General features: G+C 39.6%; 1 protein-coding gene across 5 annotated transcripts in view; it reads left to right on the top strand.

Annotated features, from left to right (window-relative positions):
• Positions 1 to 1,205: 1,205 nt before the first annotated feature.
• erc1a (ELKS/RAB6-interacting/CAST family member 1a) overlaps positions 1,206 to 24,987 on the top strand; it is a 37,977-nt gene continuing 14,195 nt past the window's right edge. For 2 of the 5 annotated variants that reach the window (XM_017690333.2, XM_017690335.2), the window contains exons 1-13: positions 1,207 to 1,419; positions 2,369 to 3,267; positions 14,653 to 15,030; positions 15,959 to 16,033; positions 17,814 to 17,969; positions 18,093 to 18,260; positions 19,809 to 19,976; positions 20,060 to 20,197; positions 21,807 to 21,947; positions 23,204 to 23,344; positions 23,764 to 23,957; positions 24,242 to 24,253; positions 24,786 to 24,873. In XM_017690333.2, the coding sequence (XP_017545822.1) occupies positions 2,581 to 3,267; positions 14,653 to 15,030; positions 15,959 to 16,033; positions 17,814 to 17,969; positions 18,093 to 18,260; positions 19,809 to 19,976; positions 20,060 to 20,197; positions 21,807 to 21,947; positions 23,204 to 23,344; positions 23,764 to 23,957; positions 24,242 to 24,253; positions 24,786 to 24,873 (2,346 nt within the window). In that variant the 5' untranslated portion in view covers positions 1,207 to 1,419; positions 2,369 to 2,580. Of the gene's footprint in view, positions 1,420 to 2,368; positions 3,268 to 14,652; positions 15,031 to 15,958; positions 16,034 to 17,813; positions 17,970 to 18,092; positions 18,261 to 19,808; positions 19,977 to 20,059; positions 20,198 to 21,806; positions 21,948 to 23,203; positions 23,345 to 23,763; positions 23,958 to 24,241; positions 24,254 to 24,785; positions 24,874 to 24,987 lie in introns of all 5 variants that reach the window. The other 3 variants (XM_017690334.2, XM_017690336.2, XM_037540670.1) reach the window with 2 other exon arrangements.

Here is a 24,987-nt window from a genome sequence, read left to right as displayed (position 1 = left end):
TAAAACTGCCTCAATAACCTCAATAACCTCGGCCTCGGCGCCCCCTCGCGGATAAATCCGCGACTTACACCACTACATCTCACCAGGAACGAAGCAGGATAACCCTGCTTGCATCAGTAGCATACACATTTAAAATCCCATCGACCCGCATTTTAATTCATTTCATTTCATGAAATTTTATTTCTTAGACCATTCATTAAAAATAGCATCTGTCTGCTGATGTGCATCTAACTGCACCAATTAAACAGCCTTTGGATCTTTGGCTTCCCCCTGCCTTTCTCTAAAGTCACACAGACCTATGTGGTGTTCGCCCATAGGGTTTTGTCCCCTATCATACCGGCGACTTTATCAAAGCTTCGGTTCTTGGATATACTGGGCAGTAAGCAGTGGGTGTGGTATGTCATATCCTACTGAGAATAGCCTGCAGACTAACTCACACACTCAGCTTATATGGGCCTACACCCGTATTACTTTATTGGCACCTGTTTACACACAAACATGCAGCTATGTAGTTGCATATACTCTTCACATTCAGCTTACATTTTATATATAATACGTTTATTTATCGTGTTTGTCCACTATGTGAATTCTGTGGAAGCTCATTAACCGCCACTAATGATAAAAAAAAACTAATTATTTTTTTATTGTTGAGTGAATTACTATGCCATTCACTTCAGATACTTTTTCAGATCTCTTCACTCTTTTGAAAGACGAAGCTTTCTCATTATTCTGAGATGCTTTATGTTTCCGAGATGAAAATATACGGAGTTTCTCAAAATAATGACTTGGAAACTAAACGTGACTTAGTGTATCAAATGAATGGGGTAGAAATTCACTTAAAAATGACAAAACAATATTCAGGTGGTCGATGTTTTATTGTAAACGGCGGTAATGGCTTTCTTTACTACTCAGTATTGGCCATTTATGAATGCAGCAATTCCAGGAAGACTCACTGCTCGCACATCCACGGTGCTCAGCCAGTAAAGTGAGTCTGATACTCACACCCGTTATAAACCTTCAGTAATAAACAAAGCCACTGAGGTGTTCTGCATGAGGCCCAGAGCGGCTGGGAACGTCCCGCACCTTTTCTTTCACACTTCCAGTTTTTCACAAAGCTTCCCGAACCCTCGCCTCTGTGAACTGCTCTTCTTCTCCAGCATGGCGCCCGGAGCTGGGCGGGCACGAGCTTCGGGAGCGCGCAGGGCTGCGTGGGCGTGACGTCACCGAAGCCCTCCAGCCCTGGCAGAGGGATGCTGGTAATGTCTGCAAATGAAAAAAATAAATGATAAAGCAATATAGAGGAAAATAGACGGCCGTCCGTTTCTATTCGCTTCTGTTTTTATTTTTAACCGGACGCCGTTTGGACGGACATCTGCACGCGCGTCTTCGTTTTGGCCAGACGGGATAAAGCCACAGATGGTAATTCGATTTTTTTTTTTCTTGTTGGATGAAATTGCGATGAATGAAATGAGCGTGAATCCCTGCGTCGAGGGGAACTAGTGTCGACTGCAAGTGTTCATTGTACGAGTGTTTATTCTCATTTTTACGAGCTGCTTTTTTTAAAATAGGAAGAGTGTCTATAACAGGAGAGCAGTGCAATGGTGGAGAAGGGCAGGGGGGATGATCGCTGAACCATTGCAGCGAGACTGTCTGCCTTCAGTGCTGGGCTCAATAAAGGCGACAACAGGCAGAAAACGTTGAAGAAAATATATGAAACAGGCCAGTTGGACGTGATCTTGGTTATTTAAAACGGACAGCTGTGAATTGTAAGTAGCCAAATCGTGCAACTGTTATGCTAGTCCTGGTTATTGAACCTTGCAGTGTGAATACTTAGACGCTTTGAGTGTGAATCTGGTGTAACCCCACCTTTTCTTCTCCTCATAGCCTTCAGTTGGTGGTTTATGGATGTATGTCAATGGGTGTGTTTCGTGTGACCTAAAAATAGAACAAAATATGCAGAAATGTTAGCTGCCTGACATGTTAGATGAACAGATGATGGCATTTATGGACTACGGAATAATTGTTAAAGGAAGGGTAACTGATGCTGGTGCTGATGACAACAGTGGTTTAAAGGATTATAACATTTTAGGCCTATTAATTGCAATAACAGTGTCATAGTAATGTGGTTTAGCGTCCCATATATTTTATAAGTCGAGGCTTTCTCCGATCAGAGGACGCCAGCTGGAGCACAGGTGTGGGCTCCCCCCCCCCCCCCCCCCCCCCCGCCATGACCCACATGACAGTATGTGACCCATGTCCTTTGAGAGAAGCACTGCCATCAAGCTACAATTCTCAAGAGATAACTAATGGCATTTTGTCATACTAAGGCTGTGCTTTTTTGCTTTTTCTTTCTATTTTTCATCCTCAGGTCACAATAGGTGTTCCACGTTAGCCACAGAGAGTCACGGACAGACCGTCCTTCCCTGACAGAGGAAAGCTCCCATTCTAGTGTGGAGAAAAAAGCAGGAGGCAAGCCTTTACATGAGACGAGGATGATGGTTTGTTAATGTCAGCTTGGTTGTGAGTCTCGCTTGAAATCTGTGCTGTCTCTGCTTGCTCTGCTGCTTGAAGCCTGTCAAGATGTACGGCAGCTCCCGCTCGGTGAGCAAAATGGACGGCAATCACAGCGGAAGCCGGGCTAATCAGGGCAACACCGGGCGTTCTCCGCGCCTGCCGCGCTCGCCCCGTATGGGCCACCGCCGCACCAACAGCATGGGAGGCAGCGGGGGTGGGCCTGGAGGCTCTGGAGGCAAGACCCTCTCCATGGAGAACATCCAGTCCCTCAACGCTGCTTACGCCACATCCGGCCCCATGTACATGAGTGACAACGAGGTGGCCCTTGCCACCTCTTCTGACATCCCTAAAAGCAGCGCTGCCACTGGGCGCTTCGGAGGTAGCATCCCCTACGGCGTGCGCGGGACAGTCATGGGCAGCACTCCGGATATGGCCATGGTGCCAGCCGTGTCCACCGACTCCATGGGCTTCGGTAGCGAACTCCACACAGCCTCCACCGTCCCGCACTCCCTGCGCCAGGCCCGTGACAACACCATCATGGAGCTCCAGGCACAACTGAAGGAGGTGCTAAGGGAGAACGAGCTTCTGCGGAAGGAGGTGGAGGTGAAGGAGAGCAAGCTCAGCTCCTCCATGAGCTCCATCAAGACCTTCTGGAGCCCCGAGCTGAAGAAGGAGCGAGCACTGCGCAAGGATGAGGCCTCAAAGGTGGCTGTGTGGAAGGAGCAGTACCGCGCCGTGCAGGAGGAGACTCAGGTGAGGAAGCACAGAGATATGTACAAGTGTGGTTTTGTACATTTTCTTTTCCTTCATATGAAAACCAGAGAAAACTGGGGCAAATTACCTTTTCAGGACCAACAAAATGATCCCGACTTTGTAAGATCATTTTTACAAAAGCTACACGTCTGAGATTGTTAATATACCAATATCACCTAGAAATAGTGAAAACAAATCTGTCAAAAAACACAGTTAATTTGTGTGGTGCTTTGGTTAAGTAGAAAAGATAATGCCCTTTTAATTAACTCTTGTTTGAGTTCAGCACTGTGAGAATTCATGTTATGTACGCAATTTAAAGGGCCCATATCCTACATTTTCTTGGAATTTTTTATTCTATGAGGTCCATTTACGGGGCTTGTAAGGATCAGCGAACGAAAAACAGACATAATTTGTTGTTTTAGATAAATATTTACAGCCACTGAAATACCCTTGAATTTTCAAACCAATTTAAATATATCTGTGGAGCATTTTTACATCAGTCATTGTCACAAAACAGCTTTACAGAAATCTAGGTCCAAGCCCCAGGTGAGTAAGCCAGAGTCTCAAAAAGGGAACCCATACTCCTCTCGTCGACAATGTATATCAAAACAATGACACAACAAGAACAATGTGAATAAAGAATAAAGAACGAACACACAACAGTGAATATTTAATAAAGAAAAGAATGTGAGCTTTTCACCAGACAGAAGTGTTTAGACTAACGGTGACTGATAACAGGAATATTAAAGTATATAAATTAAATAAATGTTTTTGTTACTTTGCCTTTAAGACTGATGTATGTAAATGAGCTTTGTTCTGATTGGCTGCCCTGTATTGTGCGTCTTTTAAAAAAGAGTCTAAAGACCTAAAACACTTAAATAAGAATGGACGTGCTAAACTGGTGTAGGTGAAAATATGCATTGGTTAAGGGTGAATTACACACTACATCAAATTCATTTATCTCAAAAAAGCTAGAAAAATATTAGATTTTCCGTGATAAGGGTAAGTTATAAGGTTAGTTTTAAAGCTAGCCTGAAATCAAGATGGACCATTTACTTTGTTAGTTCATGTTCTGGTCATATTAAGCACAATTTGTGATATTATTTGAAGGACAAAATTCTTGTTTCCTGTCTTCCTTCCTTGAAATCCTTATTGATACCTTATTTCACCCTGCACTAGCAGATGGGAAAAATAATATCAACCAATAATATCATGTTTTATCCTCCCCACCCGACACCCTCAACTATAATGCTCAGCCAGCTCAGCGACCTTCCCTGATTCCGTCACTCACTCAGAAAAATGACCTGAGGAACACCTGGTACAGAGGAAAAATGTGTTATGATTTTATATTCACACTAACTTGTTTAATATTTATGTAAATACAAATAAGTCTTTGTGAATCTCTGATGTTTATGTGAGTTTATTTGAGCCACACCTGTCTAAGGTCACCATACTCAATGTCAAGTGTCAGCTAGAGGTCCAGCATTGGGCTGTGGCGCAGTGGAACTGTGTTTTCTGGAGCAATGGAAAGATTTAGAGTGACGCATGTGATCCAGAACTAATCATACGACATCAGTACCTGACCTCGCTTGTGCTCTTGTGGCTGAATGCAATCAAATGCTCACAGCAATGTTCTAACCGCTAGCGTAAAGCCTCACTGGAAGAGTAGAGGCTGTTACTGCAGCAAAGGGTGGACAAACTCCCAGTTAATACTCTTGATTTCAGAAGAAACATTGGATGAGCAGGTTTATTCAAACTTTTAGACATGCAGAGTATCATTCATGTGAAACGATGTCATCCAGTATTATCATTTATCAGAGTTTTTGGCTCTTTAAAAATCAGAATCAGTGACAGAAATTTCATATTGGTTAGGCCCCAGTGTGTACATGCATGCTGAGAGCTATTCTGTTTTTACTGTAGAGAGTTGGAGAAATTGGTTTGACTGGGAAAGATGTTTCTGGGTCATCCACGTCTTGTCCTTGCACTGTTGTGCATCTTTAGCTTAATTCTTGATAAGTGTGCGGGTGTGTGAAATGTGGAGCGCCTAAGTTGCATTAGGATGTAGTAAGATGTGGCTTGTGTTATCCTCTTATGTGGTATAATTGTGGTTCGGAGATTAAGGGCTGTATTACTTTAATGGCTGCATAAGCCATCATATATATCCTAACCATGGAGACGTAAGCATGGAGGTGCGCTTAGAGAGAATTAAATTTTGATGGCTATGAAATTGGGTTTGGTAAACAGATTTGTGTAATGAAGTTTAAAATAGTATCCTTGTCACAGGATTTAAAACAGGGAGCTGATATTATTTTGTTATTGTGGATCATATAGTACTGCACAAAAGTCAGCGTTAACCACCGGTACTTATTTTCAAGTCAAAATGGCTGTTAAGATATTCGGTTTTTGTCATTTTGTTGATTTTCTAAGTGAAAATATGTAACACGTCCTTTATAGGAGGCAAACTTAAACATGGCACTTTTCTGTCAATTTTAGGGCATTTCACATATTGGGAAAAAAATCAAATATAATGTGTGCTATTAATTTTGCACAGCCCACATTTCATGTTTTTTTCCCAATAGGTTAAATTAAGCAAATAAACAGCAGTTGTTTATTAAAATGTGCAGAAGTTTGTTCCCTGTAGGGCTCATGTGTCAAACACAAGACCTGCAGCTCAATCCTATGTGGCCTGCAAAATGGTTTAAATTTTCCCATAATATGACCCTGTTTCACAATGTGCTGCGCCACAGCCCCAGCATGCCCTGCAAAGTAATGTGTGCTCTCCTAACCCAACAGCAATCCATGGGACACACAATTCTACGCAATTTCATACAAGTCATATCACCGAGCACAATGTTAGCTCAGCAGGTCAGAAATTGAGCCCAAATATAGATGAACAGTAAAGAAAGGATGCCAGGGGTCTAGTTAAAGCAAATACGTAGGTTTAAAAGACCAAGCTCCTAGGGACTTTTAAATATTTCAAGTGTTCATATAATATTTCTAGGTCTGCTACAAGTGCCTGTATTTTACTGCTGCAGTCTTCACATATTTTAAATTAACAATGGCCAGTCCGGGCTACAGCACAACATTAATTAATAATGAAATAAAAATTTTTTTTTCTCTGGCCCACGGATTTGTGGAGATTTTTTAATATGCCCCTGTTCATAGTTGAGTGTGACACCCCTGCTGTAGAGGATGTTTTAACTTGTTTTCACTTAGAAAATCAATGAAACTTGCATTTTGATCTGGGGCACCAAATATTTTGAATACGACTGTATGTTTAACAGAAATTTGCATAGACGCCTCAACATCTAATTACAATATCAAATTTTTCAGTAATTAGTGTGCCCTGTCTTTGAAATCTGCTGGGATATATTTTCCACACGTTCAAAGTTCAGTCTCAGAAATTGGTTGTGTTTTCTGAGTAATTCCATTTACAAATTTAAAGTCATCAGTCCATAAAACACCTGTGGATTTTTTTAGATCTGAAGTAAGCGTGGAGCTTGATTTTCTCTGTCCTCTCAAAGATGAAAGGTTTAAGTGCAGTTTATCTGATGGGGACAGTGTTGGTGCTCTACCAGGTCTTGCAGGTGGTTGTGAGTCTCATTTTCTCGATATCTTTTGCTGATTTTTTTTTATACTCCAGGTTTTTTTTTTCACTTTCTTATTCCTTTCACTTATGCAAGTGAGTTATCTTCTGTCTAATCTCCTCAGAAATATCTTCTTTAGCAATTTACATGCACATAAGAAGGAAAGTTAAAGCCAGTTAAGGTGAGTTTGGCTGGTTGCTCGTGTGAATGTTAGTGTCTCTTTGAAGGGGAGCATAAAGTCAGTGACTCCTCCTTGGAGGACACGGCTCTAACTGGTTCGTTTTATGACTGAAATGTTGGAAGAGTTAAGGTGACTGTATTTGCATGAAAAAGTGTAGAAATTCAATACTGAAAAACTGAGATTACAGTTAAATATGGTTTGTGTTTTTGTTCCTATCACAGTCGTTTTGACTGGAAATTAAGTAAATGAATGGATGGTCTCAGATTTTTGCACAGTACTGTAATAACAGTAAAATGGACAAAATACTGTAGCAGCGCTTTATAAGACAAAGACTATTAGTCACAGCTTTTAATCCACTTTATTCCTTTCCAAATGTATCGTCCTGAAACCTGGCAGCTTCATTCAGCTAGATAAATGAATGTGAAAGGCTGACCTTTTCTTAGTGTCTGAAGTTTGTCTGGCTGTCAGAAGTTTCTCTTTATTTCTTTACCCCGAGCATGTTTTTAATTCAGCCAACGTCCAGCATAATCAGCATTTCAATCAAGCAGTTAGATTAAAACATTCAGCAACTGGATGTTGTGTAGTGATTTGGTCACAGGAGGTCATTAGGATTTGTGATAATGGCTTCCAGAAAAGCCCTTCTGAACACTTTCCTGTAAAATTCCAACAACATGTCATAAACATAAGTTAGACTTGAGCTGACATGCCCAGCAGTGCTAATCAGCTCAAAATGATTTCATCGATTTGCACATTTCTGCAGATGGAGCTTTATGATCTCACAGCAGTCAGTTCAGCACAGTGAACTATAGTACGTTTAATTTGATTCACACAGTTTACAGAACTAAAGATGATTTCATCACCAATTAAGCTCAAAAATCAGCTGCGTTTGTCTTTGTCACATCATGACCAACGTCATTAGCAAAGCTAAAGCTAAAGAGAACGCTGAGTTATCCAGTCAGATCAGTACTGAGTTCACAATTAAGTACTTACTGATCTGATTTACAGCTCAATACATGAACATATTTCAAATGTCATAACCTCTTATGAAACTGGTTTTATGATAGCTGAAGTGTTGCATTTGGCATACAGATAAACCGGTAATGTGTACAAAGTTCAGCAAATTAACAATAAGTGATTATAAATGATTTTATTTAGGAAGGTTTCATATAGCCAGAGTACCCTAAACTTAGTACTTATCTGCAATATTGTCACATTACTGTATACAATCCTCAATTTACATCTTATTTTTGATGTTTTATGGTCCAGAAAGAACTGAAGGCTTATTAATTATTAGGGATGCACCAATTCATCAAGGAATCAGTGAAAAGGCTAATGACTAATAAAATGGTTACTTTGTGTAAATATGACATATTTATGTTCACTAATTCATCTTTGTTTATTTTCTTACTATTTTCTAAAGTCAGCCAGTCAATGGCAGCCAAAGTAAGTGTAACATACGAAAAAATAATTTCTAAAATGTTAGTCTTAAAAAAGGTATAATTGCTGTCCTACAGTCTGTTTAACTGAGCCACACTGTAAAATACAAATATGACTTCATTCATAATTCTGCATTAATGTGCCAGCTCACTAAAAACCACTGTGCAGTTGTATATTTTGACTGTTGCTGAGTGCTAGGACCACCCAGTGTAATGTACTGTACAACAAGGCTATAGTATAGCAGGCTAAACAGGCTATCATTAATATCAGTGTTAGCTGTATTTACTGAAGGATTGACTGAAAACTGCAGGATAGCACGATAGCAAGATACAGCATTGTTGGCCCACAGATGACAAAGCTGACAGTCCACTGGCTTTTTGCTCAGCATTTCTGAGCAGCCCAGACTCTGGTTAAGTATTAGATTGAGTATTAGATAAAATGACACCTTCATCACTCATTTTTCACTTACAGTGCTTTTGAATTTTTTTTCCATAATTTCTACTTTCTACTAGTTACTTTAGTAAATAATTTAAAATCAATAGCATAAATACAGCTAGTTATACAGTTGTAACCAAACAACACACTGTCAGCAACAACATTTTTAAGTTAATCATTTCATATTCATCATTTTTTTCTCTTAATGGCTTGTAATAATTGCCTTAGTTTATTTTCCAAAATAAAATGCTGTGCCCATTTTAAAGGGGATTAAAAGCCAGTTAGGTCTTGTATGCAGGACAAGAATCTGGGTGGTCCAGCATTGTGACTGTATGCCACTGCTGGACCACGGGGTCCCAAACTTATCAAGCCAGTGGACCTGTATATGCTTGCTAACTGCTGAGAACAGACCATTAGAACCACTAGGATTAAAACTTAATGTTTTTTTTCCCATTGGGAATTGGCTTAATGCTTGCAATAAGAGACCACAGGATCCTGTGGATTCTATTAGAAAACCATTAAATCAGTCACAGTTCACCTGTGAAACAATTAAGATCCTATCCATTGTGATATTTACTCATTAAGAAAAGCCAAAACACATCATGAAACCACCAGGAAGCAACAGCAACACCTAATGTTTTGAATTTTTTTTTTAGCAAACAGGAAGTAAAAAAAATGTTACTTCAATGTCGTACATGCTTCAAATGTTCATATTTATAGTATGTCTGCCTTAACTAGTATTGAGCCCTGTGTGGGAAAACAAATGTGCAGCACTGTTAGCTTTGATGCCAACACAGTACAGGGAATCGCATTGGGGCACTTATGGTAATTTGGTGTGCAAGGGCTGCCTGTACGTTTCTGCATTAAACAAAGCTACATTATGATATTTTATATAATATTATTATATGATGCAAAAATGAAATTGAATGGCTGCAAGTTGTTGCCCTCCTTCAGCGATCCACGGTTGCTTGGCAACATTAGCATAGACAGAAACAAACTAGGTGTAAGAATTGTGTATTGCACAAAGTATTATAGCCTGCAGTGATTTTATCACAGGGTTTTAGGCCAGAGAACACATCTTTCTCATGACTAAATCACCACACCCTCTCATGACTTATCGCTAAATTACATGCGATTTGATTACACACGAAGCCTCTAATTAATCATAGGTAGTGTCCGGCTTGTTGAAGGGGGCTGCTGGACATTCTGATGAACTCATTTCAACATTTAAACTCATTTTCTCCATTAGTGACCTCTTTTTATAGTTCCAATGCAGACACTCCGTTTTTATGAGGATATTATTGTCGGAGATATGAGCAGTATTTCACTTCATTTCCCAGACATTCTGTTTAGGTGATCATCGCAGTTGTTTTGAATCCTCAGACCACTGTTGAAAAAAAAAGTGCCAAATCTGCTGAGGGGGAGGGAAGCTGACTGGAGTCAAACTCTGCGAGAAGCTCTCCTCCGCTGTGAAATGACGTTAATGGCCCTGTCCTAAAATGGCCATTTTTGCTCCTGCTGAGTTTCGCTTGCTGATGAGCTGATGCTTGAAGAGCTGCTTACACAACACTGAGTGAATCTGTCTCTATGTCTCAGTGAGAAATGCATCTTTGCACTTCTTTACCGCTAATTGAAGATGGCCGTTTGCAGATTTCTTAGCAGCTCTTTCTGAACGCCTGTCAGGTTAATTACCCTCCCTGTCAGATGGGGTTTTTTGTGGCTGTGGTGTTGCCATAATCCCCCCCTCCCCTTCACTACAGTATACAGACCCCTCTCATTTTAGTGATTAGCCTCAAACTGTGATTCACAGCAACATGGCTGTCTTGTCCCATGCACGGACGAAGGGGTGTAGCGCAGCGAGCTAATGATGGCTGTGTAATTTGGTGTAATAGGTATTGTCATGCTACTCATGCTGTTGTGGCTAAAATTACACAGAAATGTTCAGAGACATTATAAGCGAGCATTGATTAGTAGCACGTGGTATGTGGTAACACTTGGCAAATGGCAGTGTGCTTATTTAAGCTTAATTAGATCTTACAGTCCAATATCCTGCGACTGAGTGCGTATGCGATTAAGTAATTGCTTAATAACTGCTGTTCACTTTCGGTTTAGCTGCTAAGAATGCAGGATGGAGAAGGTTATATTAAAAATTAAGCAGACAAATGTCAGCCAGTTTGGTGACATGCAATGTGACCAGGTGCTTTATTTTTGCACACACAGCCTACGTGCATGTCAAGCAAATGATGACACTACCCAGTTATATTTATAATGGGGTATATGTATCCATGTGGAATAGCTCAGTTAGAGCTGGCACTATGGATTGTATTAGTATTTCATTTATATTATATATTAGTTACTGAATAATCTACAGATTATTTTGGCTATTACTTAATTAAAGTGTTTTTTTAAAGGCCAGAGTATAAAAATGGACTCAAAAAGAAATTCCACCAATTTGTATATTTTGCTTAATTAAATCATAAAGATTTAAACAAAGTAATACAGAGTGCTTTGATGTGAAATGCTTTGTTGTACAGAAATTAGCTGAGCCAGAATTGTTTGCAGCGGGGGTGAAGGGGAACAAGATATCTGAACAGTTTAATGCCTCTAAAAGCTTCCTCACAGAAAGCAATTGGTTGAAATGGTTACAGATGCCTGAGATAATCTTTTATGGTAGTTTTGTGAGAATATTTTGGCCAAAAGATGTATTTTTAAAATCTATTTATGGCAGAGAGGTACATGCAGGTTGGTATAAGCAATAAAAACATTTTCTCCAGATTTAGTGCTCTTTTACTGTTATTAACATATATAAAACTCTAAAGATATGTGTAGGTCTACTGGTCATTTTGGATAATAAAGTAACTATATCTGTGTTGTAGACATTGTGACTCCTGGTTCCTCCCTACCATGCACCTTTTAACATCAAACTAAAACTGACAGAATTCCTCTTTAATTGAATATAATAAACCACACATAGATTCAATGCTGCACTACGAAGCCTGTAAAAACACTATGTTAAAAACACACAGGTCCTTATTCATCAAAGTTACGTTCAGTCGAATCTGATTGTAAAATGATCACAAACAGACAGGACCGGGGAGTTACATGATGCAGAATAGCCCACCATAAACTATCTTTATTTCTCCTGCTACACACACAGCATTGCCTTTGTGCAATATAACTTTCTAAAATCTGTGCATTTTCATCTTGTTTATTTCTTATTCTTATTTATATGCTATTCTGTCATGACAGATATATGCTAGAAACTCATGCTAGCTAAGTAAGTTAAGGTTCTGTCTGCATTGCTCTCTGCCCACCTGTTCAGATATGTACTCATCCTCCTCACTCATCCTCCTTAAGTGGCATTTTTGTACCACTTGAGGTGGGGGCTGCTGGTTTAACCCCTAATTTACTACAGATACACCGTTGGATGTAATACTTATAGTTTGTCTGACCGTTCTTGTATGTGTATGCGTTAGTTTATGCAATAGTTCCCAGTAACTTGCCCAAAATGCTACTGGCCCTTTGTGAATTCCAAAAAAGAGAAAATATCCAGTGAGCGGTCAGTTGTGTGGACGAAAATGCCTTGTTGATGTGAGAGGTCAGAGGAGAACGGACTAGTTCGCGATGATGATACAAAGGCAACAGTAACTCAAATAACCACTTGTTACAACCAAGGAATGTTTCCAATACCTTGTTGAAAGTATGCCACAAAGAATTAAGGCAGTTCTGAAGGCAAAAGGGGGTCCAACCTTTTACTACCTAATAAAGTGGCTGGTGAGTGTATTACAGTGTACATTTGTTTTATACTCCTATACTCCATATATGTATGAATCACTTCCAATCCATCAAGAACTTAGATTCCAGCGGATCAAGTAATTGAGTTTAGTAATTTATTCTAGGCATCCATGCCACTCATACATTAACAGATCTTTATATTATTACTCCAAGGTTTATCTTATAAAGTGACCTGTTCTCAGCAGACTGGCCGTGTAGATTAGGTTGAAATTCTCCAGCATGTGTAAATAAAGCAGGGTTTCCAGATGGCCCACATGGGGGCTCCATCCTCCCTCTTCTCCGCCTCACTACACTGCAGACATCCCGCATCTGGCACTGCCACCTACGCCTGCCTGGCTTGTGGGAACACACAATTCTCAAATGTTTCTTTATTCAGACCAAAAGAGAAGCAGACATATCAAACATGGAGAAAGATAAACACATCAAACATTCTCAGTATATATATCATATAACTGAAGGATTAAGTCTGTCAGAAAACATATTGTTCAATGTTCTGCGAAGCCTCTGGGGAACACATTACTATTCTGAAGATTAGAGGTCTCACTGGTTTACAGATCCCCCCCTCCAACAATTATATTTATAAGTTATGGATTTATACATCTCTCTTTTAGAATAACATTGCTTATCTTTTCTGAAGGGCCCAACTGATATAAACATCATCAACACAAAATCTCTGTATTATTAGGGAAATATAATCTTACCTGGTCAAAAACAGGTTTAGTCAAATGCTGATTTACTGACTGATATGATTATAAAAACTGTTAATAAAAAATATAAAACATGAATAGCTATGTCTTGACAGGAAGTGTAACATCCTTATCTTCATGTGATGATTTTACAACCAGTAACCCCAAAGTAAGTTCTTGTAGTGCAGCCCAAATGACAATGCTCTCCAGTCTGATTAGTGGATCAGCCAAGACATCCTTGGTGTATAAATTTTGCTTCTTCAGTTTAGCACTGGAGATACAAGGCTAACAAACACTAGAAATCAATAGTCACCCAAATTATTTCTTTAAATACATGAACACATAATACATAAAATACCTTTCAACCTGCTCAAACTGCCTCCAGCTCTTCAATAAGGTCACACAGACTTGTTAGTGTGGTTTAGGACAGAGTGTGATTTACTGTGAACTAAAAAGGAAAAAGCATCACCATGTTCCATTTTGGACAACAGGGGTGTGTGGAGTGTTTTGCAGGTATATGAATGCTACAGATTATGTATGTGATTTTTGTTGTTTCTATTGATTATTGACTGTTAATATGAACTTTCAAACTGAATGTATACATATGAAAATGTTTCCAAATAGAAACAACAGATATCACAAAAGTAATCTAGCATCCATATGGGTGCATGAGACCAACAACAAAAATAATTTTGGTATCTTTTATCTACAGTGTTTGTTAGCAACATTAGCTTTGTAGTTCCAGTCCTAAACGAAAGAAGCTAAAGTTGGACACCGGACTTGTCTTGGCTGACCGACTAAATCTGAAAGTCCAAATGAAGGGTAAAAAAAGTGACCAGTACTGCCAGCTTAGCAGCCATCAGCATAAGAACATATAATCAAAGTCTTCATGAAATTGCAGTTATATCAAAGCTGGTTGTTACATTACATTCTGTTTAACTGTTGTTCTAAATAATATAATTTTGGTTCCTCATAACATTTAAACAAATGTTTTTGGTGTTTCATCAGAGGAATTTCTGCAAAGGAAATAAACAAGTGGACCCTTAAAATAGACAGATTTTTTTCAGCCAAACACTTGACATTAACCGGGCCCTGTCCTTTGCCCTGGCTTATGTTAACCAAATATAGGGACAGTACACTTTTAGGCCTTGATTGTGGTGGCACAGCAGCCACCAACTGGGACTGAACCCCTATACTCAGTAACTGACCCTTGCTCTAACCCCTTTTTCGTTTACAATCACTCTTCCTGTCTTGTCCACAACAGCACCTGCAGACCACCGTGCAGGCCTTGCAGGCCGAGCTGCGCATCCAGCGAGATCTGAACCAGCTGCTGCAGCCGCCTGGTGAGCCTCTGGCATGTGAGCCGGGCGAGGAGCACGAGCGGCAGGCGCGGGAGCTCTTCCTGATGCGTCGCACACTGGAGGAGATGGAGCTGCGGTTGGAGACCCAGCGGCAGACACTGGCTGCCCGTGATGATTCCGTCAAGAAGCTCCTGGAGATGTTGCACAGCAAAGGGCCGTCAACCAAGGCCAGCGAGGAGGACCACGAGCTCACCTGCCGCTTGGCTGACGCTGAGATGCACGCACATCACCTGGAGAACATGCTGGAGCAGCGTGATAAGGAAATAGTGGCTTTGCGTGAGGTGAGTGCCCCATAAATTCTTGTTGGTACTGGATGAATTTACTTGGAAAGCCAAGAGAAGTTCACAAGCTGATGAAAAAAAGAACACTTCAGAACAGTCTATACATTCCAAATACATACAAAACACATCCAATGGTTTTTAAAGGTTACTCCCACCTTCAATATACATCATCAGTAGGGGTTTTTGCTAGCCTTTTAACGGGAAAATCTTGCTCTAAAGACTCACTCTGTAAGCAAACAGGTGTATTGATGGTTGTGTTTTCATTTTGGACAAAGTGTCCCTTTAAATAAAGACTGATAACATAGGAAAATAATGAGGAAATAAATGAGGGTAGTAAATAATAATTACCTATTATTCTCAGTTCAGATTTATTTCCATGTCTTTTGTCTTTTGCTATCAAAACATTTAATCAGATTGTAAGTAATCTCTCTTTTTATGGTAAGTTTCTAGCTAACAATGCTCCTTTCATAATGTTTAAAGAAATTGACTCTATGGTAACGTAAGTAACTAGTTGGCTAGCAAAATCTAGTCGTAACCCTTTGGGGGCACACATCCAAAACCACAGCATGTCCTGAAAGGCTACTACGCATGTTCACATAATCATGCAAATGTGTGAAATTTCTTTGTGAACCTAAAAATGGGCTAAAATGAACACAACAAAGCTTAAGATCACACCCTCTTCATATAAAACTTATGATCCTGTTATTCCATGAAACAACAAACAAAATGCGCACTAGAAAATGATTGCAGGGGATATTGTTTGCTCTTACAATGCTTCGTGCTGTTCATGACTCTAGCTGAGCAATAGAGTGCCCAGCCAAATCCAAAGCACAAGCACAGTTTCCCCTGAAGGTCTGATGACACATCTGAAAGCTCTATTTCTGGCTGTGGTGTGAACAAAGTGCCAAGCATGTGCCTCTTATTCCAGGAGCTGCATCGCCACCTTGAAGGGACGCCAGAGTCTACAAAAACCAAAGCTCTGCAAACCGTCATAGAGATGAAGGTACCACAGTATGCCAGGAGCATATGCCTACTTTACGCAACATTACCTGAAGATGAAGCAGTTTGTTAAATTACTGTTTGGTTTGGTTTTTTTTTTAAACTTGTTTTAGTTCAATCAAAGTTATCAGAGGGTTGTTAGAAAATGTGGATTGATTTAATTTGAAAAAATATCTTTATGCATTTATTTAATTATTTATTTAATAGAAACACCTTTTTGACCACTTGGTTGGATATTTTGGGTGGCGGTCCAGTCTGAACTTAGTAGTGACACTGATGTGTGTAAAAAAAACCCAATAACATGGCTGTGCCTGATACACTTATACCAGCGCCTCACACACTGGTGTGCTGAGAATGATCCACCACACAAATAATCTGGTCTGTGGTGGTCCTTTGATAATCCCTTTCCATTGATTGATGATGTAAAGGGGGCTGAGAACCTGCGCAGCAATGATTAGGGTACAGGTAACCACAAACCCACATATATGGTGTTTACTGTTTCTGAAAAAATGGCCAATTGACTGAGTTTTTCATGCAGTGCTTCTGTTATTTCCTTCCGTAGATGAACTCAGTTGTCATTATTTACAGAAGTGGTGGAGAACTGTGGATAGGAGTCCAGTGCAATTTGGTGATTACCCTGCTCTAAAACACCTACTAAACCTAACTGATGAATTGAGTAAGGTGTTTATGAGCAAGAATTCAACAAACTGCAGGAATCCAGCCCTCCAGGGCCACAGCTCCCTACTGTGAATTAACAGTGTAGCTTACCACTGTATAGGCCTGTCACAATTATCACTTGACTGCAATTATTTGAGTTAGAAATTCATTCATTTGGAAGTTCAGGATCTAACAAAAACAAGTATTCATTTGAAAAGTCTAACTTAATGCTATTACATGAGTATTCACACATATCTAAGCAAAGTGCACTATAGAAAAAAGGTGTGATCAGTCCACACTCACACCTGCGTTATCTCAAGCTGATGACATTTAATCAGCCTGCTACTGCCGCGTTTGTATTTGTACGCCCCTATTAATATTTATATCATTTATAATTTGATTCTTCGTTTTTTTTTTTTTTTTGTTAGATCTTTTTTCCACTCATGTTTTTATGACTTACAGTCACGTTACCAGCCCACTACGAACTCTTGCCTCCTCCTGAGTTCAGACCCACCGACCACTAGAGGGTGCTTCATGGCCCACTGGTGGTCTGCGGCCCACAGGTTGAGAAACCCTGGTTTAGAGGGCAGTACTGAGTAATATTTGTTTATTTGCTAGCTGTGTAGCTAACATTAGTAGTATTTTATGCAGTTGTGTCCCTCAGCTTCATCAGTTTGATAGAATTTTATATCGTTTTCAGGTTTTTGTTCTACAGTATTCTCTTAATTCAAGACCCAGTATGCATTGTGCAGATACATCATATAACCATTGGAATGACCGCTAGTCTAGCCACTGATCCCTAGGCAAGATGGATTCCAGTGGCATTTTTTAGCTTTTCAGTCAGGGGAAAGAATCTAAACTGAGGTGAAAAATTGTGATAGCCAGGTAGCTACCTGGCTAACTTTACCTTTTAGCGTATTGCCCTCCTCATCTGACAAGTCATTTCAATTGTTTTCAGTGATTTATTTTCCTTTTGAACACAGTTACAGCATATGGACACCAGAGACAAGTAAACAAAACAAACCGCAATTATCTATATGGTAATTAGTCAGGAAAATGAAAATGTCATAATTATGTCCATCCATAAATAGGTGGACATGTAATGAGGCTTCTGTTTGTGTCCATAGGATTCCCAGATCAACTCTCTGGAGCGGGGCCTGAGGGAGCTGGAGGATCAGGTTATGATGCTGCGCTCCAGTAGCATGCTCAGCTGCGAGGAGCGACAAGAGGAGGTCAAGCAAATGGAGGTGTACCGCAACCACACCAAGTTCATGAAGAACAAGGTAGCGCATAGCTTGTGTCTTCTGAAATCTAACAGCAACTCTACATAACGTTTGGCCTCAGTGCAATTTCTGTAGAGAACGTTTGAGTGGTGGGTATGAATTTGAATGTTTCCTCTGATTCAGATGGACCAGGTGAAACAGGATCTGTCCAGGAAGGACACCCAACTCCTCGGACTGCAGACCAAACTGGAGACCCTGACCAACCAGTTCTCTGATAGCAAACAGCACATTGAGGTGCTCAAAGAGTCCTTGACTGCCAAAGAGCAGCGTGCAGCCATCTTACAGACCGAGGTAAAAACCTGCTCAAATGTCTGAAGGAGGCTGTTCAACTGCATCATATTAGGAATGTTAGAATTAATTAGATTTTTTTCCTGTTGAGTATTTAGTATATTAAAAATAATGAAATCAAACCTCAGATTTCATAATGTATTGAATCATTTCCATAAGAATCATATTCAGATCGAATCGTTGGAGGTCATAGATTCACACCCCTATTTACTCACATTGTTTTACTGTAACACTTCATTGACTGCTACCTACCTGGGGACTTCATAACACATGCATAAGCTTTGAATAAAATACTTGCACACATGAAGTGCATAATATCGTATTGATATGTGCCCTTTAACTAAAGTGAAAGACGTTTGTCCCACTAATAAGCATGATTCCCAAGTAAAGTGAAGCAGAGGCTTTGTTAAGAGGTCCATATATCAGTTCTATAGATTTTGATGCCATCGAACTTCATACATATTCCCATATAAAATCTCTTGAGTAACTAGCACAGCGAAAAGTAGAAAAAGTAGCCTAATGGTAGGAAAGGTGAGCCAACAACCATACAGTTGTGGTTCAAATCCCAGGACTGGCTGGATGTTCCTAGTTGTGCCCTTGGACATGTCACTTAACCCACCACTGCCCCAGGCTCTGCTGCTCTCAGACTGGGCATAGTTAGGTAGTAAAATGACTAATTTCCCCCATAGGACCAATAAAGTATAGTAAGCGTATTGCTTTGGTTCTATTAGGGTGGCTTGTGTAGCTGCAGACATGACAAACATGTTCATGTTTACAACCACAAATTTAGTGTTATTTAGTAAGTTAAGTTACACTTTATTAATCTCAGAGCGGGGAAATTAACCTCTGCATTTAACTCATCTGTGCAATGAAACACCCACATACACACTAGTGAAAGCACACACACTAGGGGGAAGTAAGCACAATTGCCCAGAGCTGTGGGCAACCCTATCCACAGCGCCCAGGGAGTAGTTGGGGGTTCAGAATCAGAATCAGAATCCTTTATTGATCCCAGAGGGAAATTGCAGTTGTTACAGTTGCAACCATTTATGTAAAAGAATAAACACTTTAATAATTTAAAACAAAGATAAAGAGAAATTTGCAATATGTACACAAGATTTAAATACGTATGAATATAGTAAGGTGGCGATGACTGTGATAGTAAATATGAAACATCTAGTATAAAGCAGTTCAAATTATTTAAATTATTGTCCCTCTGAGTTATTGCACTCTATTATTATTACACATATGAACAGGTTAGGTGCCTTGCTCAAAGGCACTTCAGTCAGAATTGGCTCAGGGGATCAAACTGCTGACCTTATGGTCACAAGGCTGGTTTCCTAATCTCCATACCATGACTGCCCTATTGGGCCGATATCAAAAGAAAATGGTAGATCAGATATCGGAGGGGAAAAAAGAATGAATATGATCCAATCCTCTAACAAATCCAGTACTTATGGAGTGTCATGAAGTCCCAATGCAGGTAACCTTCAAAGAAAATGGGACTGTTTTTAGACATCTTTGTTTTAATGAACCAAATTCACCTCTCAGGTGGATGCGCTGAGGTTGCGTCTTGAGGAGAAGGAGACTCTGCTGAACAAAAAGAGCAAGCAGATCCAGGACATGTCAGAGGAGAAGAGCACACTCAACGGAGAGATCCATGACCTCAAGGACATGCTTGATGTCAAAGAGCGCAAAATCAATGTTCTACAAAAAAAGGTCAGGAATTTCAGTGTAGCCTGTATAATTACTAAGTCCTTTTTTGTATTTTATGTGAATGATATTTGTATGTGGTTTTCCAGATTGAGAACCTCCAAGAACAGCTGAGGGACAAAGAAAAGCAGATGGGCAGCCTGAGAGAAAGAGTGAAGTCTCTTCAGACGGACACCTCTAACACAGATACAGTCCTCACCACCCTGGAGGACTCACTGGCTGAGAAGGTAAGATCTGCGACCAGAGAGACTTGTAGAGCGTTTGAGTTGTTTGAGCACGATAGCCTACTTCTTAAAGTATCAGCCAGTACTTAAGGTTTCAATATTGGTATCAGAAAAGGAAAAGCAGTATCGTATTACTATCAAGAAATGTTAGCAAGTGAGTAATTATTATAGAAATAATTACAATTACTTATTTTATTGTCTTTTCTTTGCATTATGTGCATCTTAAAGTACAAATCAAAAGTGGCCACATTGGCTTATTACCCATTTTGCACACACACTCTCACACAAATGTCTCAGTTACACACAGTCAGGGACACACATCAAGCAAACCGTAGTATTTTTTCTTCAGAGTGAAAATATAAGGAAACCTCATTTTGCTAGCATTCCTGCTGAAAACTTTAGAATTAACTGCACAGCTAAATAAACAGACATTATTAGCACTGCCTTCTAAACACGTTAGAGCACCAAGTTTGAATTTAGAACTTTTTAGTCCCATGATGTGTCGCAGGGAATACACTTACTGCTTTGCTTCAACCCAGCGCACCAAGTTCACATTATGTTTGTTGCATTTTAATATTATTGTGAAATCTAAAGTGGAAAATGACTAATCTCAAATAATTGAGATTAGGAGATTATGTAATAATCCTCACAGGTCTAAGTATTGTACCTCTTGTCTTGTTTGATGCAGCAGTACCTCAAGTCAAGTCACCTTTATTTCTTTAGCACATTTAAAAGACAACATGCGTCAGCCAAGGTGCTGCACAATAATATCAATCAAAATAACTACTACTAACCAAATCAAAACTTTATAATACATTGACCAAAGAAAATAAATAACAACATGCATACCAAACAAATTGAATAAAAAGTGATAAAAAAGGGCAAAATAAAACAAAATACCTTCATATGAATATACATATTTCCATTTTTGTACACTACACAACCTATATAAGTTATCTTTTATATCTGCTTTATAAGACAGCTTTTCACTCTAACTCAATTAAGTTTGGGATGATACGATATGAGAATGCCAATGTCCATTTTTCAGGCCTGCTGATGCCAATATATAATCAATCAATCAATCAACCTTTATTTTGACTCAGAAGTACATTGAGGACAACCCTCATTTTCAATGTAGCCGAGCATTTACAATTACAAACATTTATAAAGGTTGGTGTTACAGAGAAATATAACATTTACTGATGTAGGGTTACAAATACAGTAAAATGAATAAAAATACTCATATTGTAGCACAGCTAAACACTGATTTCAAATATCAGTCACATCTATATATCAATACAATGCCAAAGCAAATGTCTACTGATATTTCATATAGTATCATTGTGTTTCCCTAAATTAGTTCCTGCCTTAAATTAAACAGATGCAAATAACTTTAATTAAATAGTTATTTACTAGTGGATACAGTATAGCAGATTTCAGATTCCCTAAACCCAAGTAAACAGCAGAAACTTGAATGAAAATAAAAAAGAATATTAAACAAGCTATAAATAAGCCACTTGTCGGTCAGGCCCTTGTACGTTGCCACCAAATTACAAAAGTCACCAGTAAGTCAGTCCAAACTTCACCCCAGTCTGTCTGCCATCTGTTACAGGAGCGCATCATCGAGCGTCTGAAAGAGCAGCGTGATCGGGAGGAGAGGGAGAGGTCTGAGGAGCTGGACAGCAGCAAGAAGGAGCTAAAAGAGCTGAAGGAAAAAGTGAGCTTACTGCAGGGAGACCTCTCAGAGCGAGAGGTGAGCAATACTTACTTTAGACACAGATTAAGCCTAGATAGTCTCGGACTACACCAGTAATAGGGCGCCCATGAAAATGATTAAAACGAATTAATTTCACAGTAAATGTGTTTTTTGCCTGTTAAACATCCTACAACATTTGAATAAATACAATTGAACATGAAAACAAGCAATTTGAGTGTTTTTAACAATAATCTACTAATAACGAAAGTCAGGAACCAAATAATGTTGCAGCTGCTCTTAATATAGTGAGGGGTTGAACAATTCAGCATATTTAAATAGCTTTAAATATCATTTACTTAGAATAAATTTCTGTTTTCTTTGCTCAATCAGGACTGAAAATCCTTAAATTACTGGTGAAACTGTATTGTGATGCCTCATACATTTTGAGGAGACTGCACATACTGTGACACTGTAAGGAAAGCAGTCAAGCTATTTCAAATAGACTGAATGCAGTCGTGGCATGTACCTGCCAAAACATGCTGACATGCAGATATTGGAAATGATGGGACAGCCGAGACCTTGTCCAAACAGATTAGCCATGACGGCTAACATAAAGCGTCATGCTTCTTGAATGAACATTTGATTGGCATTCATGATGAAGGGGCAAATCTACTAATGTTCCACACTGTCACACACCCTGTTTGGGTGTTAAAAAGTGACTGTTGCAATTTACTCTATTGATGCGAAAGCCCTTTAGTGCCCATAATATCACACATACAGTCGCTGCTATTTTGTGCTTTTATCTCATTGCAAGTGCATTTATGGAGGCCGATTATTGTAATGGACCACCTCATGACTATCAAGGCTGCTTTTCCCACTTTTCTGGCAGCAATCTGTCAAATTTTTGCTTGTATTTGACCTCCTACAAAATGAATTTTTTGATACAAGTCATTATTTTGAGATGAAAAGGTACACTTTTTTTTACATTATAACTAATATCGACAAATTGTTGGCAGAAACAGAGAGAAAGACAGTTACAAACATTTGTTTCCCCCTACCTGGCAGAAAAAGGCTTTCGTACAAAAGGGACATGAAAAAACAGTGTTTTATTTTGCTGATCGTGTTAATTTCATATGTAATTACGCCTGCGTTCATTTGTAGGAAAGTTCTTAGCAGATAATTGGCTCTCCCCACCAGTGCAAATTGTCCGTAGACGTTGCTTAGTATTCTGCCACTATATGACACAATTAATAGAGATTCTCCACTGAAGCTCCCTTTTAGCTGTTTGTGCTCTGAATGTTTGCTGTTTACAGACTTCTCTACTGGACCTCAAAGAGCATGCATCATCCTTAGCCTCGTCTGGGCTAAAGAAAGACTCCAAACTGAAAACCCTAGAGATTGCCCTTGAGCAAAGGAGGGAAGAGTGCTCTAAACTGGAAAACCAGCTGAAGAGGGTGAGAGTGAGTGATTGAGTGGCTGCTGTTGCAATATGATTAGCTACAGAGGAATTAGAAGAACATAAGGACATGTTAAGGAAAGATTCATGAAAGTTATTACAAAGTCATTCTGAGTGGTTTGATGTGAAATGCTCCATTCTAGAGAAGCAGAACTGTTCACAGTGATGGTGATGGGAGTTTAATGTCTCTATAATGTTATTGCATGAAGTGGTTGTGAATATGCAGCCTGATGCCTAAGATATTATTTTATGATAGTTTTGGCCTAAAACATATTTTTTTAAAGTCTATTCAAGGAGCAGGCCTGTATGCAAAATACTGAAATAGTCAAGGTAAACGTATTTATACATTAAAAATGTATTTATGTGTGTGGCATTGTGTGTAATTGAGTGCTATTAATACCTAACTGACCCGTTCAGGCCCAAAATGCAGCCGTGGAAGCACAGGCCAACTCAGAGCTCTCAGAGCGCATCGCCTCGCTGGAGGCTGATGTGACCAGGCACAGAGAGGAGTCTGGAAAGGCCCAGGCTGAAGTGGATCGCCTGCTAGACATCCTGCGCCAGATGGAGAATGAGAAGAATGATAAGGACAGGAAAATCAATGAGCTCGAGAGGTCAGCTGTCTCAGAGTCTGATTCTATTCAGCTTGTGTTGACATTCATGTTAAATGTCACCGTCAAAACATTTTCATACCTTCATCTGCTTTAACTATGGTGTGAAAGCGTCATTGTCAGAAACGTTATCTATCTTTTTCGTTGAATGGTGTTGCTGTTTTGACGAGCCCCCTTGTGAGTTTGGTTGAAAACCACTTTTAAGTTTCTGCTCTCGCTGAGTGGCATTTGAATTTCTGCTTTTGTCTCCCTTCTTTTCACTTTTTCACCTGAAATTCTGCACCTAGTGTGGCTTCCAGGTTAGTAGACACAGTACTTGTACATTTTAACAGCTTATATTCATTGCACAGGGATAGTATTTCTGCGTCAAATTCTCCTTACAAACAACACGCTTGTAGAACGAATAGATCCTAGTTTGGAACTACTACTTTTCAAAATGCCTTGTTTTTCGTTGCAAACATGTTTTTGCAATTTAGTTATAACGCTCCATCATGAGGAAATGATTATCTGAGTGATTCGTTTTTATGACATTGTCACAGACATGATAAATAAATAAAGAAATCATGTTATGGTCTCGGTCAACAGTGGAGTTATGTTGTAAACCCTGAACTGGGCTGTATTTTCCAAAACTTTGCAACAAACCAACCATTATTTTGCAGAGAGAGCCTTCAAAGTGATTCTCTCTCTTGTCCGTATTAATGATTGTTATGCTGTAAAGCTTTCGGAAAATCCAGCAGTGGTGGGGAAAGCCTACCGAGCTCCCAGTGTGTGACTGCTTGTACCATTCCTCTGGAAGCTGTTGCCCAGACTGACTCTGTGTTCCTCTTGCAGGCAGATGAAGGAGCAGGGAAAAAAACCCTCCGGAAAGCACAGAGAGCCGGCCAGCAAGGGCCGAAACACCAGCGATGCCCCACAACAGGTAAGGAGCAGCAGAGGGGAAACAGGCAGCGACCTCATAGGCTGAATCAGAAATGGCTCACAACTTCCAGAATGGATAGACAGATAAACACACGGATAGACACATAGACAGATT

This window comes from Pygocentrus nattereri, chromosome 8 (assembly GCF_015220715.1).
Source record: "Pygocentrus nattereri isolate fPygNat1 chromosome 8, fPygNat1.pri, whole genome shotgun sequence".
Taxonomy (NCBI): domain Eukaryota; kingdom Metazoa; phylum Chordata; class Actinopteri; order Characiformes; family Serrasalmidae; genus Pygocentrus; species Pygocentrus nattereri.
This window is presented reverse-complemented; position numbering and strand designations above follow the sequence as displayed.